Source organism: Aotus nancymaae, unplaced genomic scaffold (assembly GCF_030222135.1).
Source record: "Aotus nancymaae isolate 86718 unplaced genomic scaffold, 86718_ANA_hifiasm-v0.15.2.pri h1tg000141l, whole genome shotgun sequence".
Lineage (NCBI taxonomy): Eukaryota > Metazoa > Chordata > Mammalia > Primates > Aotidae > Aotus > Aotus nancymaae.
The window spans coordinates 172,813-191,921 of record NW_026988556.1 but is presented as its reverse complement, the minus strand read 5'-3'; the positions used below and the strand labels follow the sequence as shown (position 1 = coordinate 191,921).

At 36.9% G+C, this 19,109-nt stretch overlaps 1 protein-coding gene across 1 annotated transcript; it reads right to left on the bottom strand.

The window, feature by feature from the left end:
* Window positions 1–1,907: 1,907 nt before the first annotated feature.
* On the bottom strand, window positions 1,908–10,082 carry LOC135272875 (early activation antigen CD69). The gene is made up of 5 exons (XM_064371587.1): window positions 10,019–10,082; window positions 5,785–5,907; window positions 4,560–4,759; window positions 3,815–3,918; window positions 1,908–2,802 (listed from the first exon to the last, which is right to left on the bottom strand). Exons 1-5 carry the CDS (start codon window positions 10,080–10,082, stop codon window positions 2,694–2,696), a joined length of 600 nt encoding a protein of 199 aa, XP_064227657.1. The 3' UTR covers window positions 1,908–2,693.
* Window positions 10,083–19,109: the final 9,027 nt, after the last annotated feature.

The following is a 19,109-nucleotide window of genomic DNA, read 5'->3' as shown; positions in this document are numbered from 1 at the left end:
GTTTTGCTTTGCTTTTTCAACATAATTCCAATTTCTTCCTCTGGCACGGGAAATACGTCAGCTGCTCATTTCACATAATTATATAGGTTCAATAAAATTATTTTTAAAAATGGCAAAATGCCACTGAATTGTTAGGTGCTATAGTCAGTATTCAGTGACTCAAAAATTGGATTATATTAATACTGAAGTGATATTTTTAAGCTTACTCTTAATTTTCATAATTTGATTTGATTTACGCACATGAAAAATACATTATAACTAAAATATGAATCACAAGACACTGTTTTCTAAGAGGACTCCGGAGTGGATTGTTGTTAGTGATAGAAAAAGCTAGGAGGCTACTTGTTTCATTTTTTCCCACAGCTGTGGGAACTAAGGAGTACAGGGGTCATTATTTTTCACTAAGCAGTGTCAGAAATCCACATTTCTGTTTGCCATTTGTCAACAGTTTAAAGATACCATATATATCATACATTTCCAACATGTAGAGTAGTATATGACAAATTACATTTATAAAACAATTTTGAAGATAATCGAGTCTATTAGGCCATTCTTGCATTGCTGTAAAAATATCTGAGAGTGGGTAATTTATAAAGAAAAGAGGCTTCATTGGCTTAAGTTTCTGCAGTTTTTAGAAGCATAATGCAGACACTGCTCAGCGTCTGCAGAAGCCTTAGGGAGCTTTTACTTACGGTGGAAGGCGAAGTGGGAGCAGGCATGCCACATGGAGAAAGCAAGAGAGATAGAGAGAGAAACCATGGAGAAAGCAGGAGAGAGAAAGAAACGCGGGGGGGGGGAGAGAGAGAGAGAGAGAGAGAATACTTTTATTATTATTATTTTTTTTTTTGAGATGGAGTCTCACACTGTCTCACCATTGCACTCCATCCAGGCTGGAGTGCAATGGCGCAATTTTGGCTCACTGCAACCTCTGCCTCCCACTTTCAAGTAATTCTCTGCCTCAGCCTCTCGAGCAGCTGGGATTACAAGCGCCCGCCACTAGGCCCGGCTAAATATGGTTTTTTTGCGTTTTTTTTTTTTTTTTTTTTTTTGGAGACGAGGTTTCACCATGTTGGCCAGGCTGGTCTTCAACTCCTGACCTCGTGATCCACCCGCCTTGGCCTCCCAAAGTGTTGGGATTACAGTTGTGAGCCACCGGGCCTGGTTGGTGCTGCACACTTTTAAAAGACCAGATTGCCTGAGAACTCACTCACAGGTGCAAGGAATTTACTCCCATGATCCAATCATCTCCCACAATCCAATCACCTCCCACCAGGTCCTACCTCCAGCGATGGGGATTGCAATGCAACATGAGATCTGGGCAGGGACACACATCCAAACTATATTGTCAATTTTTTTTGCTGATTGAAATATCCCATGAAGATTATGCCTTATTTCCATGCATTGAATTATTTTACATAAATAACCAAAGTACATATAGCACCTCAGAATTGAATAAGATACTTTCAGAGCACTGACTATGAGGAGTAATTATTACTAAGCATCTGCTATATACAGAAAAATGGATATGGACACATATACCCTTTAACATATACGTATATGAAAACAATTTGAAATATATAAGCTATTATAAAACTAATGTTTTACTCTAGATGGAAATTTTTTAAAGTCATAGAACTCTGTTTTCTGCTTTCTTATATTGTATATACTTTTTAATGTATTTTGAAGGAATGAACTTTCTTGGAAACCATTGTTTATTCTCCTTTTATTTTCACATATATAAAAACAGCTTATAATTGTACTGAACACAAAATACAAACAAATACATTTTATTGCACATTAAAATACTTTAAATGAAGTATTGCACATAATAGAATTGATCAGGAAAGTCACAAACCTATTATAAGACTAGTATTATTCTAGGTTTGAATACTACAGAATATTTCCTGATAGAAATTTGCCACCTCACATATTGCACATTTTCCAACACTCTTCTCTGTTTTACAAATATTCCTCATATTCTTTGCTTTTGTCTTTTCTCTGGAAAACACTGTATAAAAAGTTTTAAAGGCAAAGAAATATGTACCATTGAAAAGGATCGGTTTGCAACTGAGGAAATAAAAAAATAAATAATCATCCCATTCTTTGTGGGGAAAAAAATTACAAAGCAAATTGGCAAAATTCTCTAAAAAGAGAGAAATATTACAACTCTTAGTTTAATGAGCATTTGTCCATTTATAAATGCTCTCTGAGCTTAAGAGATTCGATTAAATACCTCTGTTACCAGCCGTAATTCCTTTGTTTACATTCAGTATTTAGTACCAACATCTAACTCCTTCCAATAGAGCAGATGCACGAAGGGCTCTCACTCTCAAATGTTGGTAGTCAGTCAACAATAAATAATAAGTCTATGCCTAGTTGTTTCATTATTTCTGGATTCAAAACAATATAAAGTGCATCCAAAAGGTTTCATAGTCATTCTTCTTATTCGTGGGCATGATTATCAGTCAACCTGTGATGCCTTCAGCACATGGCAATAAGAATCCACAATGCAGATTTTCCTGGAATTTCTTCCTTTTTTCCACAGTTCTGTTTGGAAGAAAATTCCCAAGATACTTCAAAATTTTTTTTGACAAAGTCTGTATGGAAAACTTGGGAACACAGAGCAGCATCGATTGACACAGATTTCCTTGAATTCCATCCTATAATGGTCAATAAGTAAATATGTTTCCTTATTATTTATAAGGTTTGTTACAAATCCAGTGTAAATTCTTCTCACATTCCATGCTGCTGACCTCTGTGTTTTTCAGAAAAACACACTTCTCAGACCCTGTGAGGTTGAACCTGTCAAACAATAAAGAAACTTAGAATTATTTTCAGCTCATTGTTTTCATTCAGTTACATGAGAATGAACCCTATGATAGTGACCTCTGCTGCTTTTAAATTCTTGGAGGATACATGTCAAATAATCATAGACTAATATGTAGAGACAATGGAAAAGAATTGAAAGAAATAGTATGTGGAGAAAACATATGGAGATAAGAGGAAAGCACCTCATTTGTTTTGTTGGCATGGCACCAGAGAAGTGATTCTTGGACACTTTTGAGTTCATAGATTTTTCAATAAATAATTTCACAAAATTATATGCATGCAGCAGCCAAGCATACTAGTGCATACAGCTGTATGGGTTTTATGGCTCCTGATGCAACCTCCGCCTCCTGGGTTCAAGCAATTCTCCTCCCTCAGCCTCCTGAGTAGCTGGGATTACAGGCATGCGCCATCATGCCCAGCTAATTTTTTGTGTTTTTGGTAGAGACGGGGTTTCACCATGTTGACCGGGATGCTCTCGATCTCTTGACCTGGTGATCCACCCGCCTCAGCCTCCCAAAGTGCTGGGATTACAGGCGTGAGCCACCACGCCCAGCCAGAAACTCTTAATTAGGCATTGAAAATGTTCTTTATTCTGTGGAGATGAAAACTGAGAAATAGTAAGAGGGATTTATTTTCCAACAGCTATCTCATTAGTAAAGTCTAAATGTGACACAAAAACGGGGTTTTGTTGCATCATGATAATTATTAGAATATTTCCAAATCAAGTTAATCTATTACTCATATTAGTTTGCTGAGAAGAATTAGTATAAGCATTTATTTTATGAATTATAAGTGTAGATAAAGAGAAAGGAATGATAATAAAGCCTGTCTTTAAAGAATTCCAGAGTATACACATTCAGAAGAGTTTGTTAGAGCTCTTGAAGAGCTCAGCCTTTGTATCTAAAGTGCTTTGAAAGGAGAAAAGGAAAATGATTTTCCTGACATGCTACCTTGGTGAGAATAAAGAGACGTCTGGAGACTTAACCAGTTGTTTAATTCTTTGCCATTTGACCACTTCCATGTCTGACCAGGTTCCTTTTTCAGTCCAACCCAGTGTTCACCTCTACCTGCATATCGTTTCAGAAAGTTCTTTAAGAAAGCACAAATGAGTTGTTACATTAAACACCTTTTGGAAGTAGATACTAAATCCTGTTTCTCAAAAGTTGCAACTTGAGGCATGACAGCCCGTCTGACCGTTTACTTATTGGATATAGCATCAGCTTATTTGGATTTCTGGCCTTTGAAGATAAGCAGTCACAGCAAATTAAAAGACGGAGTTACGCCGGGCGTGGTGGCTCATGCCAGTAATCACAGCACGTTGGGAGACCGAGGTGAGCAGATCACCTGACATGGGGAGTTTGAGACCAGCCTGACCAACATGGAGAAACTCTGCATTTATTAAAAATACAATAAATTAGCCAGGCATGGTGGCACATGCCTGTAATTCCAGTTACTCAGGAGGCTGAGGCAGGAGAATTGCTTGTACCCAGAGAAGGCGGAGGTTGTGGTGAGCTGAGGTTGTGCCATTGCACTCCAGCCTGGGCAATTAGAGCGAAACTCCATCTCAAAAAAAAGACTAATTTCATTTTGACCTCAGGTTGATCACATGGCTCTCTGAGATGACATTTTTGTACAACTGTGGTAGGTACAATGTTTTTTCACTTAGAAGGAAACCACTCATTAGCCATGTGAATTAAAATAGTAATATTTTATCTCTTTTTTATTCTTACCATGTCCTTTTCAGAATCAATGACGGCAAGAGTAGCACCATGTTCAGAACAAGCATTTTGGGCAGAAGTCCAGCTCTTCTTTGCAGTGGAAATAAAGTAGCATTTCCTCTGGTAGCCAACCCAGTCATCCGGGCATGAAGAAACATTGCTGTCTGATGGCACTGAGAATGTGTATTGACCTGGACAATTGTATTTTCCCACTGTGAACAGAAAAATGCTTTGTTTTAGTAAGAAAAGAAACCAAATACCCATAGCATGCAATACTAGCCCAGGAATGCTATGTGGTGCTGGGTGGTGATAAAGCAAAGGATGAAAGCTAAAAAGGAGAATTCTGAAAAAGATAAGAAGAAAGAAAGTTCTCAGGAACATATCGAATCTTCCATTGCACCTAATCATTATCGGATGGCGGTGTGAGGGTAAGGGGGTGTACCTTTGGCCATAATGTCAGAAAATAACAGAAATATAGAAAAATTCTGAAAATTTGGAATAGATAGTTTTTTGAACTAAGAAAGGTAAAGTGCATTATAAATTTCAAATAAGGTTTTGAATCTGAATGCAGAGGTGGAGGTATTTGAAGATGCCGTATTTACAGCACAAAGTTGGAAAAATGGAGAGAGTAACTTTTAGGGAACTAATTTACAATCCAGAAAGAGGTATGACTGAGAGTATCTCAAAAAATGATAAATGTTCCCATTTGTAAAAGACACAAATATATCTTGGTATAGCTGTAGGCATTGAATAGCTTATCATTACCGACTCTCTGGGAACTTTTAAATATAGTCTTAATTATTCAGAACTACTATTCTGTGGCCTTTAAGAAAAAACACAGAATACTGGTCACTTCCTGATGAATCTATGATGTTAGATATGATTTTTTTTCCATAATCAATGGATGTGTTCACATTTTTTTCTAGCTAAATAGCTATTTATTCAGAATTCAAATCAGCTGCCTTCATTCTAGATGTAAACATCTTTTCAAGTGCAATTTTATCCTACAGTAATACATAAATCATAGATACTTTTAATACTTATAAAAGTATTACATTAATCATTCAAGAAATGTGGAATTATGTTTAGTCTTGATTAGGAAATTGGCCATATATGTTATATGGGATAATTTTAAATTAGCTACAATTTCTGATTAGCAGACTGAACTAATATTGATTTCAGCTGGGCATGAATGCTACAGCTAGGAGGCTTTAGAAGAATTGAAGTACAGACCCACCTGATAAGGCAATGAAGGTTATGATTAAAATGGTGATGAAGACCACATTCACTACAGCACATAGGACAGGAACTTGGAAGAACCCTTCACGTTGTGTTGAAAAACGGGGACTATTGGCATCATCTGGAAGGGAGAAAGTTGATGATTAGTTCAGACAGTCTATAGAAGTACTATATTAACATGTGATATTATTTTGAGGCGTTTAAATTTAGTATTTCCCATCTCCTTATATGAAATTTCCCTATATCCGTATACAAATTTCTAAGTTAATTTTCTCCCAATTTTGAGTGAATTTGAATAGTCTCTTGTTGACTTGAAATGAAACAATTCAAATGTAATGATGAGATCATAAAATATCTCCTCAAAAATAAACCTGGCACATACAATTTATACACTTAATAGCTATGAAAATTCTAAGTATATAATCAGTTTATTGTTTCAATCGTGATAAGAACATTTATTAAATATCCACATGCCCTAGAAAACACATTAAAAAATTTGAGGGTGTGGTGGCTCACATCTGTAGTCTCAGCATTTTGGGAGGCTGAGGTGGGTGGATAGATTACCTGAGCTCAGGAGTTGAAGATCATCATGAACAACATGGTGAAACTCTGTCTTCACCAAAAATACAAAAAATTAGCTGGTTATTGTGGCTTGCACCTGTGGTCCCAGCTACTTGGGAATTTGAGGTAGGAGGATTGCTTTAGCCTGGGAGGCAGAAGTTGCAGTGAGCTGAGATTGTGCCACTGCACTCTAACCTGGGTGACAGAGTGAGATGCTGTCTCAAAAAAAAAAAAAAAAATTCTAGCATAATTCCTTAACTTCCTTGGGGTTACTGTTGGAGAGAAATGATATGAATGGGATAAACATGGATAATATCATAAATTATTGAATTGATATATAAATATCTAACATTAAAATGACTGAAAAAATTTAACTGGAATTTTCAGATATTATTAGTGGGAGAGTAAATTGGAAAAACACTTTGGAAACTGTTTCTTATAAAATTAAATATATGCTTTTTCTACAACCCAACGAATCTACTCCTATGTATATCCTCAAGAAAAATGAAAACATGTTCTCAAAATGCCTTGTGCAAGAATGTTCCTAGCAGCTTTATTCTTAAGAGCCAAATTCCAGAAATAACTCAAATACTCATCAACAGGAGAATGAATAAACAAATTATGGTATATCCACACAAGAAAATTCTGCTCAGCAATTTAAAATAAAACAACTGATACATGCAACAAAATGACTGAATCTCCAAAAAATAAATAAATAATTTTGAGTGAAAAAAATCCAGCCACAAAAGATTGTATAATAAATATTTCCATTTCTATAACATTAATGAATAGTTTACCTAAGCTCTGGTGACAGAAATCAGAACAGTAGTTGCCTTTGTGTGTGTAGGTAAGGTAATTTAACTGGAGTGGGATATAGGGCAAACTGTCTGGGGTCATGGAAATATTCAAATGTTGACTGGTCTTGTGGTTCTACAATTGTCATGACTCATTAAACTATACACCTATGAGCTGTGCATTCATCATACGTAAACTAAACCTCAATTTAAAATGATGTGTGAATGAACAGTGAAATATTTGATTTTTTCAAAAGATGTTAAAATAATAGAGGAAATTTGACAGTATTATAGAGCAAATATTCAGTGAAAGTTTTTTCATTTACCCTCTGTACAGTGGTTAAACAAAGTAAAAGGCTTTTTTTTTTTTCTCCAACAAGTAATGTTTCTGTGGAAGGATTTAGAATAGGAATATGATGTTAATGATAATTGATAGTTACAAAAAACTCTAGAAGGATATCTGTTCTACAGTGTAAGTAAATAACTGAGGAAAGAGAAAAGAGAATTTTGTGACTTAGATTTTGGATTTCAATTTTGCATGATACGCTGTCAGGATTCTTAAAATGTGGCCCCCGAGAAGTACACAGGTCCCTATTGTATTCTCAAAAACCGAAATGGAAAATGACTACTTGAGTAACTGACAATGCAAAACAGTTTCAAAATAAAAAAATACTTTTTTCAGCATGGATGATTTTCATAACTTAAAAAAAGTTTACATAAGATTTATGTTGAAATCCACATCTTTTTACCCTTTAAACATTTATCTAAAGTTAAACTGAACCAAGAGATGTTGCCTTTCTTTCTTAGTAATTTACCAGGTACTGGTGTCAACATCAACTTTTGCTTTATCTGGAAGTTATTTTTCCTATCACAGATCTGCACTCAGACTTTGCAGAAGATGCCTTTACTTCACTGCTATCTAGCTCGATTTTCTAGCTTCTCAAAGCAGATTTTCCTTTTTTCACCCGTATAGAATCATGATCGGAAGCAGCCTTTGCTACTTAAGGCAGCAAGTTCAGAGCTCTGTCTAGTTTCACTTGGTGCTATGTGAGAGTCAGTTGTGCTGCTTGAACTTAGCACTACAACAGCTGTCTCCTCAGCCAGCACTAACACACCCTAATAACCCATGGGATCCAGGGTCTCTCTGAGTCCATTGGCTCAACTAGGGAGTAAGCTTTGAGATGACTCTCAGATGGTATTTTATTCCCATTAATGAGGGCTAGTGTTACCCACAGTAACACCTATCTCCTAGGTGACAAAACATTTCCCCCAACAGCACACTTTTGCTTTGATTTCAGGTCCTGCACATTAATAGAGAAGTTGAAAATAAACCCAATTTGCTACCTATTGAATTACCCCCCAAGGGTGACATCCAGCGATTCTTCATACTAATAAAGCACCTTGCTAGGGCAACCTAAATTAGATATTCAACAGAAAGTTGAAACAATATCAGGAAAAGTTAAGAATGTCTGCATTTTTTTCTTTCAGCTATGCTATTTATTGAGTAGTTATTATTATTATTATTATTATTATTTATTTTTAGCAGTGCAACTGGGTCATAACTAATGGCTCACCTGATTACCTGAAACTTTACATACTTTGCACTTGTTATCCATGCTAAATTTTATGTTCTTAAACACAGGATGGATTTAGGAGAAGTAACTGATGTTTTTCGGAAGGAAACTAATATAGTAGACACATGATTAGAAAATAATCCCTTTCTACAAGCTTGTTTTAGTTCTGCTGTTTCTAACATATCCCTTTGTTACTGGCCAGCTCCTGCTGACAAGCAAAGTCTAATTCCTAAGTGCTAGTGCTTTAGTGTACCTCATTCATTAAGGAGAAAGAGGAATAATTGGAAAAAAGTCAAGAAATTTTACAGAAATAAGTTATAGAAAAATAATAGGCAAAATCACAGTAATAGGAAATAAACCAGATATGTGGATATAATAAACAAATAGAAGAGAGGAAAATTTCTAAAATGACTACATTTTGATGAGAAACAAAGGAAAGGAAGAAAAAATTCTAAGTCACATCGACTTTGAAGCCAGAAATTGGAAGGGTTAAATAGAAGGATGATATGGAGGAAAAATGTCCTATAAAGAATACCAAAGCAGATGATTGCATTTTCAGGAATCTTTTTGTGACATTCTTTTAGTAAATTACAAATGGACACTGTAAAATGTTAACTGCTTATATAGCAATTATCTCAAAGATGGCAAACTTGCACATTTCCAGCAACTAGAGGATGCTGTCATGAGAACATGGGATAAGGCAAGTAGAGGATGCTGTCATGAGAACATGGGATAAGGCAACTAGAGGATGCTGTCATGAGAACATGGGATAAGGCAACTAGAGGATGCTGTCATGAGAACATGGGATAAGGCACACCGAAAGCAGATAAGGATGCAAGGGAAGGCAAACAATGTAATTTCTTATGTGGAAAATAGAATTTTTCATAGACAGCACTTCCTGGAGAATGTACAGATGGATATGGAAAATGATGGAGAATAACTGGGCTAGAGCAGGAAGTTTTCTAATTAAATCTAAACACTGAGATAATATAAACTGAAGCGAAGAGAGCGATCTTTAAAGATCTTCATTTTTGCAGCTTTCTCTCATCTCAGGTATTAGAACTCCTTATATATAAAGAGGGATTCACCTCTTCCCTGAAGTAGAACCTGTCTTCTCTAAAAGGCAAAGCCTCACTTTCTTCCCTAACAACCATTATATATCACATATATAGAGATTACCAGTATATTTTCTCTACTATTATATATCATATAAAGAGAGATTACCATTATATCTTCTGTAACTACTATTATATGTCACATGTAGAGATATTATAGAGTATATATGAAATCAGATCTGACTTAATTTCTTGTCCACTCTCCGGATGCAAAGAGTTGTTCTCTGTTATGAAACAATTTTCAGAGCTCATCTTTATTCTCAAGATTCCTTAGTTAATCTGAAGTCACGCTGATCTAGAGTGAAAGTCTTTGCTGGAGCTCTTGTTCGGTCTCTGAGATGCTGAGGCATCTCAGAATTTATACTCCCTGATGGCGTCTCTGCCCCCTTCCTCTTACCACCTACTTGCTTGACTACATTATTTCTCTCTAATTTATGCTCCAGCAGCCCAGACAATGTACAGTGTGTTGTTGTGGTGAAGTATGGGTTTTCCCTGTTGTCTGAAATGTGCTTTCTCACAACTGTAAGGTGTAGCAGGAGGCAAGTGGGATTTTCCCAGACTCTGAGACATCCTTCCTTAAATTTCTGGAAAACAAATAGTTTAGGAGACAGCATAATCTAAGAAAAGAGTAAAAGTTAGAGATTCCTGTCTTTGAGATGAAAATAATTTGGAGAAAGAGAGTGTAGTATTTTCCAGGAATCCCGTTCATTCGTTTATTCATACATTTAACTGATGTTTACTGAACAGCCCCTATGCACCTAACACTGTCTGGAACCATGGGATTTATTATTGAATATGAATTTTAAGATCTCTATGTTCATGGATCTCTCTCCAGCCTGGAAGAGTTTTATTTAGAAAGCTACGAGTTGGTTCTTGAAAGTGTGTCATTCACTTCTTCCCTGGGGACTAGATGTACCATCTAGTAAGAAGTTGTTTTAATGCAGGAAACAGAAAGCTTGTGGTTTGGAACTTCCTTGCTATGCTGTAAAACTGTTTATCTTAAATGATCTGTTTCATTTATCTCCTGCTAATTTTCTCGTCATTATTCACTGACATTTAAACTGCTTTTATTTTACCTTGGTAACATCTTCTTCAATTCTTCCCCTCTGGTCTACATTATTCTCTTCAGATACCTCTGAGACTTCAGTCATTTGAAGTATAATTATTATTTAAAAATACTGCTGTGGTATCAGTCTCATTCACATAAGTAATGACAGTCAACACAAGATAAATGCAGAATGCTATGTATGGTGATTTAAGGAGCGAAATCAAAATACCACTCTGGTTAATAATCTTGGTGCTCAAAATTTTATTACTAATATCATTTCTTTAGAATAAAGACATTCTGCTTTCCGAATAGAGCCTTGATGCAAATTTGATGCGTAGGTGGTTTGGAAGTTATCGTTTACAAAAGTTAGCTGGCCCATTAGATGCATTTGTCTATCTAATACACAAAGAGGTACATGTTGACCCTAAAGGCTCCCTTTGCTTCCATTCTATTTTTCAGTTAATTTCTTAGTACCTTTTTCACGTGGCGGCCAGAAACATTGTTTTATAATTAGGTTATATGATTTTGTAGACGTGTTTAACTCCTTCCCTCTTCACTTTGAAAGGCTTCCTATCAAAAGTACCATAAAATCCAGAGACCTAATAGTTGAGAAGGCTTTATACATAATATGGCCCCTGGTTATCTCTCCTACCATTTTTCCTGTTATTCACTCTCCTCTCTGACAGTAACCTCCCCCTTAAAAATGCCAAGTATCCTACCACTACAGGGCTTTTACATTTTCTCTAAAAGATTGTTTTTCCATCAACCTGCATGTCTGGCTCTCCCTTTAACTGACTCACCCTTTAGCTGCTACCTGCTCAAAGAAATCGTCACTTGTCATTTTATGTAAAATAGAACCTCACACTCTGTGTCTCTACAGATCGCAGTCAATATCTGATATTATATCATGGTTTATTATCTGTTTCCCTTATGAGACTGCAAGCTGCTTGCGGGCAAGAGTTTTGACTTGTCTCCTCTGTGCCTCTAACACCTGCCATAGTAACTGGAATCTAGCATGTATTCCATGAACTAACTGAATGAGTGAATGAATGAAAAATGTGTATAAAAATAAAAGTTCTAAAATATGGACTGCTATTTATTGGGGTTTGTAGGATTGTTTGGTTAAGAAGTGTATGGCCTTAGATTGCCACATGCAAAGAATAAGGTAATACATAGGGATGGATGTGAGGTCATTTATAAAGGTCATCAGGCATGGTCTTGTTGAGGAGGTCATATGTAGAATTAAATAAAAATGAGAGGAAAGACTTAACCATGGAAAATTCTGAGAACAGAAAGAATAAGAGCAGGAACACACTCTGTAAAATAAAAATAAGTTTAGCTTCTTTAAGGAAAAGAATGAAGGTCAGTGTAGTAAGCCAGTAGCACCTCAGGAAACCGATCACACAAATCCACTGAGCTTTGGCTTTGTTATCTGTAAACTAAAAATATAACGTCCAATTTATGAGGTTTTTATGAAGAAAAATTATGAATTATAACGTGTAATATAGTATTTGGTACATACTATGCCTTCAATGATATGTAAGGGAGTGACAGTTTGATACGTGTCATGAAAAGAGAAAGTTCCTCATTCGATGTAAGGAATTCAGAGATAGTAACTGAGAAGTCATAAGACAATTGCTGGTGCAATGTGACGTGTCTCTTCTCTGAGAAAAAGACAGGAAACTGCAGTCTCCTACAACCTCCTCTAACAGGTTTCATGGCACTAAGACTCATGTGCTCAAGGTTTCTTGCTTCTTAAACCATAATCGAGTGAATGAATATGTATATACACACATATATATGTGCACATGTTTATATATATGTTATATGTAAATATATCTTTTACATATATGCCCTAAGCCACAGACAATGATACCTAGAAATCGTATTTTTAAACATTGCAACATAGATCAAAATCGATTAACTTTATTTTGTAGTCATTTTTCTTTGCCATTTTTTATTTTTTTGAGATAGAGTTTCACTCTTGTAGCCCAGGTTGGAGTGCAGTGGCCTGACCTCAGCTCACTGCAACCTCTGCTTCCCGGGTTCAGGCAATTCTCCTGTCTCAGCCTCCTGAGTAGCTGGAATTACAGGCTTGTGCCACCACACCTGGTTAATTTTTGGAATTTTTTTAGTAGAGACAGGGTTTCACCATGTTGGCCAGGCTGGTCTCAAACTCCTGACCTCTGATGATTCGCTCACCTCAGCCTCCCAAAGTGCTGGGATTACAAGCACGAGCCACTGCACCTGACCTTTCTCTGCCTTTTTATAAATGGGAACAGTCCACGTATTTTGCTGAAATCAGCACTTGGGTGTGTGAGAGGAGGCAGCCACTGTAAACAAAAAGGCAGTCAATTTGCCGAGCACATAGTTGTCAGCGGCCTCCTAGATAGCCACTGGGCCCCTGCTGCTCAGGGTCTTCTGCAAGAGCCTGAATTAAGGAACTTTTTCTTCGTTTCTCTTCCCTCCTTTACATAATTCTATTTTTCTTAAGTGCCAGAAATCTCTTTCAGATTTGAGAAAGCAATCAATTTAAACTCACAATGAATAGTGGTTGCCCGGCACTGTCCTAGCTGCTACCTGTTGTTAATTATCAACAGCAAGCTACTTACTAATTTTTAAGAGTATGCTACTTCACTTGTGAGAATATCCTCTTAGGTACAATAAACTCTATGCCCACGGTACTAATTAATACTTGTTAAGCCGAAGAAACATACCTCTACATGTGAAATTCCAGAGAGAAACAAAGCAAAATGTAGAGGGTCAAGATGCAGTGTGGGAGAGATTTGGGGATCGGGGGTTCTTCAGTGCCCCTTATTTATCAAAACATGGAAGCAAATTTTTGTGTCCAGCCCTGATGGGTTTAATTAAACAAAAACAAACACATAAAGAAACAAATCTTGTGCAAATAAACCCTTTTCAATCTGTTTATAAAACACCGATGTCAATAACATGTAACTTTTCATTTTAGGGAGACATTATTTGTGTCTTCTTTCATAAATAATATGTAAAAATTAAGTGAATTTCTTTTAGGGCAGACATTACCATTCACATTTCATAGTTTAGCTGAGAAAACTGAGGCCGAGAGAAATTAGTGGGGGGACAAAGTTGGCAGAAGCCATTTTGGGCACCAAAACTCAATGCAGTTCTCCTTCCTGTGTGACCTTATATGAAGATTCCGGGATGAGGCGTCAGAAAGGAAATAAAGATGAGGTAATACGAGCTAGATGCAAAGCGTGCAGAGAAGGCGGAGTACACCGTGCTTATCAGACAGCTGCAGCAGCAGGATGCTTTGGGGTACATGTGAACAGGGACCACAGACTTCCGACCTAAGACAATTTCCGGAGACAACTGGCTCATCTTTTTTTTTTTTTTTCCTTTCAATGAGTGAATTAGGTTTCTGAATGGCTTTAATCTTCTTGTGAATCAAAACTTCAATTTAGAATACATCATCCTCTGTTAATACAAATTATGCAAATCGGTAACATTTATTTTTAAACTGCAGGTGCCTGTGTGTTTTCGAATTGTTTACTGTACAGGGTCAGTGAAGGTAACCATTAGTAAATGGGGTATTTCCAGTTTTAAACACTTTCCTATTTTCTCTACTCTTCAAGTCTTTGAACTTTCTAATTTTCCTCTTCAATGGAACGTCTCCTAAAACACAAAAATGAGCGTGGAAGGTGTGAGCTGGCATTTTCTTCTTTTTGACTTGAGATGGTGAAGGTAAAATACAGTGCTTGTGTACACATAAACTTGGACTCTGAAAAGTTTGACTGTTTCTGAAAGTAAAATATATAAAAGAATAAAAGAAGAGCTATACTAAAGATGAGATATAACGCTTAACCACGTCTGAGTACTTTACCTAAATTAATTCCAGATTCATCCATATAAAACATTTTTGGAGATTACTCTCAAAGATAATGGTGTGAAAATGGCAAATATACCATATAGAATTTTTGGGTAGGCCAGGGCCTGGGCTACTATGTCGGTATAAAATGTATCCAATTGTACTTGGATCTTGCTTGATAGATGAATTATGAATTTGAACAGAACTGCTTATCCCACTTCCTGTGGATCTATGTGCACCTAACTTACCTAGTGAGAGAAACGCCTCCAGGTGGAAGACATTCTGGGACTTTTATCTTTCCTCTGACCAATCAACCAATGTGAAGTTCAAGTGTATTGAAATACTTCTGATGGATTGGATCGGACTTCACAGAAGCGAGATATTAGGAAAGGAAAATGGAACGCTTGAAAGGGAATTCACAAGAAAGTATGAGAGAGGTCGAAGCAGACATGAAAAATTATAACAGCATAATGTGAATAATTTTTGGCTGTCATATATTTAACAAAATAAAGTAAAATAAACATATCCTAGACAAACGTCTCTTCCAAAACTGAAGCAAGACAAAAATAAAGAATTAAATATTCTATAACTATTAAGTTAATTGAATCCGTAATAAATACACTCTTTTGGGGAAGGAACAAAACAAGACACCTAAGGCTGGTATGGTGGCTCACGCCTGTAATCCCAGCACTCTGGGAGGCCAAGGCGGGTGAATCACAAGGTCAACAGATCGAGACCATCCCGGTCAACATGGTGAAACCCCGTCTCTACTAAAAATACAAAAAATTAGCTGGGCACGGTGGCGCGTGGCTGTAATCCCAGCTACTCAGGAGGCTGAGGCAGGAGAATTGCCTGAACCCAGGAGGTGGAGGTTGCAGTGAGCCGAGATCGCGCCATTGCACTCCAGCCTGGGTAACAAGAGTCAAACTCCGTCTCAAAAAAAAAAAAAAAAAGAAAGAAAACACTGCAATCAAAAGTTGAACAATTGTTCTTACTTATAAGAATAGATGACAAAAACTTAAAATTAAATTTAGAAAATTGTACTCAGCAACATACAAAAAATAATACACCACAGCAAAACTTGGTTTATTGCAGGAGTCTAATGTTGATTTTTCAAAAATGAGTCAATACAACTTGCCACATTGACAAATTAAGAGAAAAATATATTTCGGAAGATAAATCATATTTGATAACTTTAATCATCAGTCAATAATAAAAGTCTATAGCACACTAAGAATCAATGAACTGCATTATTCAACAGGTTATAGATTATAGAAAATGGTATCCACAAACTACATCATACTTAATGGTGACCAATTGAGAATGTTTCCTGTGAAATCAGAAATGAGATTAGATGCTCAGTACTCCCATTTTTAAGATAATATTTCCTGATATAACATGCAGTAAAGCTAAATAAATAAATAGAAAAATAAATATATAATGATTGGGGAGAAGAGTAAAATATGTTTTAATTATTATTTTTTAAATTTTGAAATAATTATAGATTCACATGAAGTTTCCTTTAAGCTTTTAATTTAATTTTATTTTTTTTGAGACTGAGCCTTGCTCTGTTGCCCAGGCTGGAGTACAGTGGCACTATCTCTGCCTCCCGGGTTCAAGCAATTCTCCTGCCTCAGTCTCCCAAAGAGCTAGAATTGCAGGCACCTGCCACTATGCCCAGCTAATTTTTGTATTTTTAGTGGAGATGAGGTTTCATCATGTTGGCCAGGCTGGTCTTGAACTCCTGACCTCAAGTGATCAGCCCACTTCAACCTCCCAAAGTGCTGGAATTACAGGTGTGAGCCACTGTGCCAGGCCCCCTTTAAGCTTTAATCCACTTCTCTCATTAGTAACATCTTACAAAATTAAGGCGCAATATCACAACCAGGATATTGACACTGACACAGTCAAGATACAGAACAAATCCATCACCACATGAATCTTTTTGTTGTCCTTTAAAGCGAAACCCATTTCCCATTTCCCTTTCCAAGCCCTGGTTTATTAAGAAATTGCCCAGCTCTATTCCAGAGTGGCTGTTCCTTTTTACATTGCCATCAACAATACATGAGTGATTCAGTTTCTCCACGTTTTTGCCAGCATTTGATGTTGTCACTTTATTTTAAAAATAGCCATTCTGATAGGTGTGCAGTGATATCTCCTTGTGGGTTTCCTTTGCATTTCCCTAATGGCTAATGATGTTGAATATCTTTTTGTGTGCTTAGTTGCTGCTTATATGTCCTCTCGTGAACTATCTGCATCTTGTGCCTGTTCTCATTGATTTGTTTGTGGTTTCACTGTTGTTTTTGAAACAATCAATATGAAATATGAACCCATATTTTCAACTGTTGTTTCTCATACTGCTTGTGCCTGTGGATGTCATTGTTGACATATTTCTATATAAGATTCTGCCCTCAAACTAAACTAAAAGAAACCTGAATTTTATTATGCAATCAAATTAGGCAGGACCACTAATGCAAATTCTGTAGTAGATTTTAAACTAATATCTAATAAAATCAAGATTATTTTTTAAACTCTAATGTTTAAAACTAATATATAACATACGAACTTTTTAAAAAGATTTCACATAAACACAATTCACTAATTAGAACAGAAGTGAACTATACTTAGAGGGAATTTTTAATTATGTGACATCAAAGCAGCTAAAAATCTCTGCTATGGTCTCTGCTATTGTATTAAGACAAATACAACGAAGACAGTTAAATAAGAGAGGCAAAGACAATTAAATGTGAGTTGCATTAGTGCAGGTGAAACCTTTTGTTCATGGGCTATATTCGCAAGATTAAACCTCTTCTGCAACTAAAAACCCAATGATAAAGATATAGGGTGCTTTATACTGCTTAAGAAAAAAGTATATTCACTTCTGTGGCTAAAATAACTGTCCAATACTAATAGAACAGGTAACAGCAGGAGCTCTACTCTAGAGAATTGGCCTGTGTAGTTGTTTTTATCTGCATAAACTTATGGCACTGGGAAATTTATTCTGGGTAATTCAACTGTATTGAATTTTTCCCTATCTATAGTGAAGAGTGCTTCAATTGTCTTAAACACTAATATGTCATTAATTTATCAATAAGTTCGTACATTGCACAATTTTTTTTATTACAAGATTCTGAACAGTGTAGTGCATGCACTGTAGGGGGAAAAAGAGAAATGTGTGACCTGGTTCTATTCCTCTAAGTCCTGATGACCTAGATAGAATACATAAGCCCGCAAAATTAAACACAGTAGAAATCACAATCAGTAGGACAATGATAAAAATATATTATATTGTCATACTGGAGTGTTTCCCAAATAAAAGGTTTAGGTTAAAAATTCTTTTTTCTTTTTTTTTGAGACGGAGTTTCGCTCTTGTTACCCAGGCTGGACTGCAATGGAGCGATCTTGGCTGACCGCAACCTCCGCCTCCTGAGTTCAAGTAATTCTCCGCCTCAGCCTCCCGAGTAGCTGGAATTACAGGCCTGAGCCACCACGCCTGGAAGATTTTTTTTTTTAGACGGAGTTTCGCTCTTGTTACCCAGACTGGAATGCAATGGCGCGATCTCGGCTCACCGCAACTTCCGCCTCTTGGGTTCAATCAATTCTCCTGTCTCAGCCTCCCGAGTAGCTGGAATTACAGGCCTGAGCCACCGGGGCCGGAAGATTTTTTTTTTTTTTTTTTTTTTTTTTTTTTTTTTTTTTTTAGACGGAGATTCGCTCTTCTTACCCAGGCTGGAGTGCAATGGCGCGAGCTCGGCTCACCGCCACTTCCGCCTCCTGGGTTCAAGTAATTCTCCTGCCTCAGCCTCCCGAGTAGCTGGAATTACAGGCGCGAGCCAGCGCGCCAGGAAGATTTTTTTTTTTTTTTTTTTTTTTTTTTGAGACGCAGTTTCCCTCTTGTTACTGAGGCTGGAGTGCGATGGTACGATCTCTCCTCAACGCAAACTCCGCCTCCTGGGTTCAAGCAATTCTCTTGCCTCAACCTCCGGAGTAGCTGGAATTACAGTCATGAACCGCCGGTCCTAGATGATGATTATTATTTTTTTTGTTTGAGACGGAGTTTCGCTATTGTTACCCAGGCTGGAGTGCAATGGCAGGATCTCGGGTCACCACAGCCTCCGCCTCCTGGGTTCAATCAATTCTCCTGCGCCTCCCGAGTAGCTGGGATTACAGGCACGTGCCACCATGCCCAGCTAATTTTTTTTTTTGTTTTTTTCCAATATGAAGGAATTTATTCAGGCTCGCGGGCGAGGTTCTGCGGTACGACAGGAGAGGCCGGAGAAGTCGCAATTTTTTGTATTTTTATTAGAGACGGGGTTTCACCATGTTGACCAGGATGGCCTAGATCTCTTGACCTCGTGATCCACCCACCTCGGCCTCTCAAAGT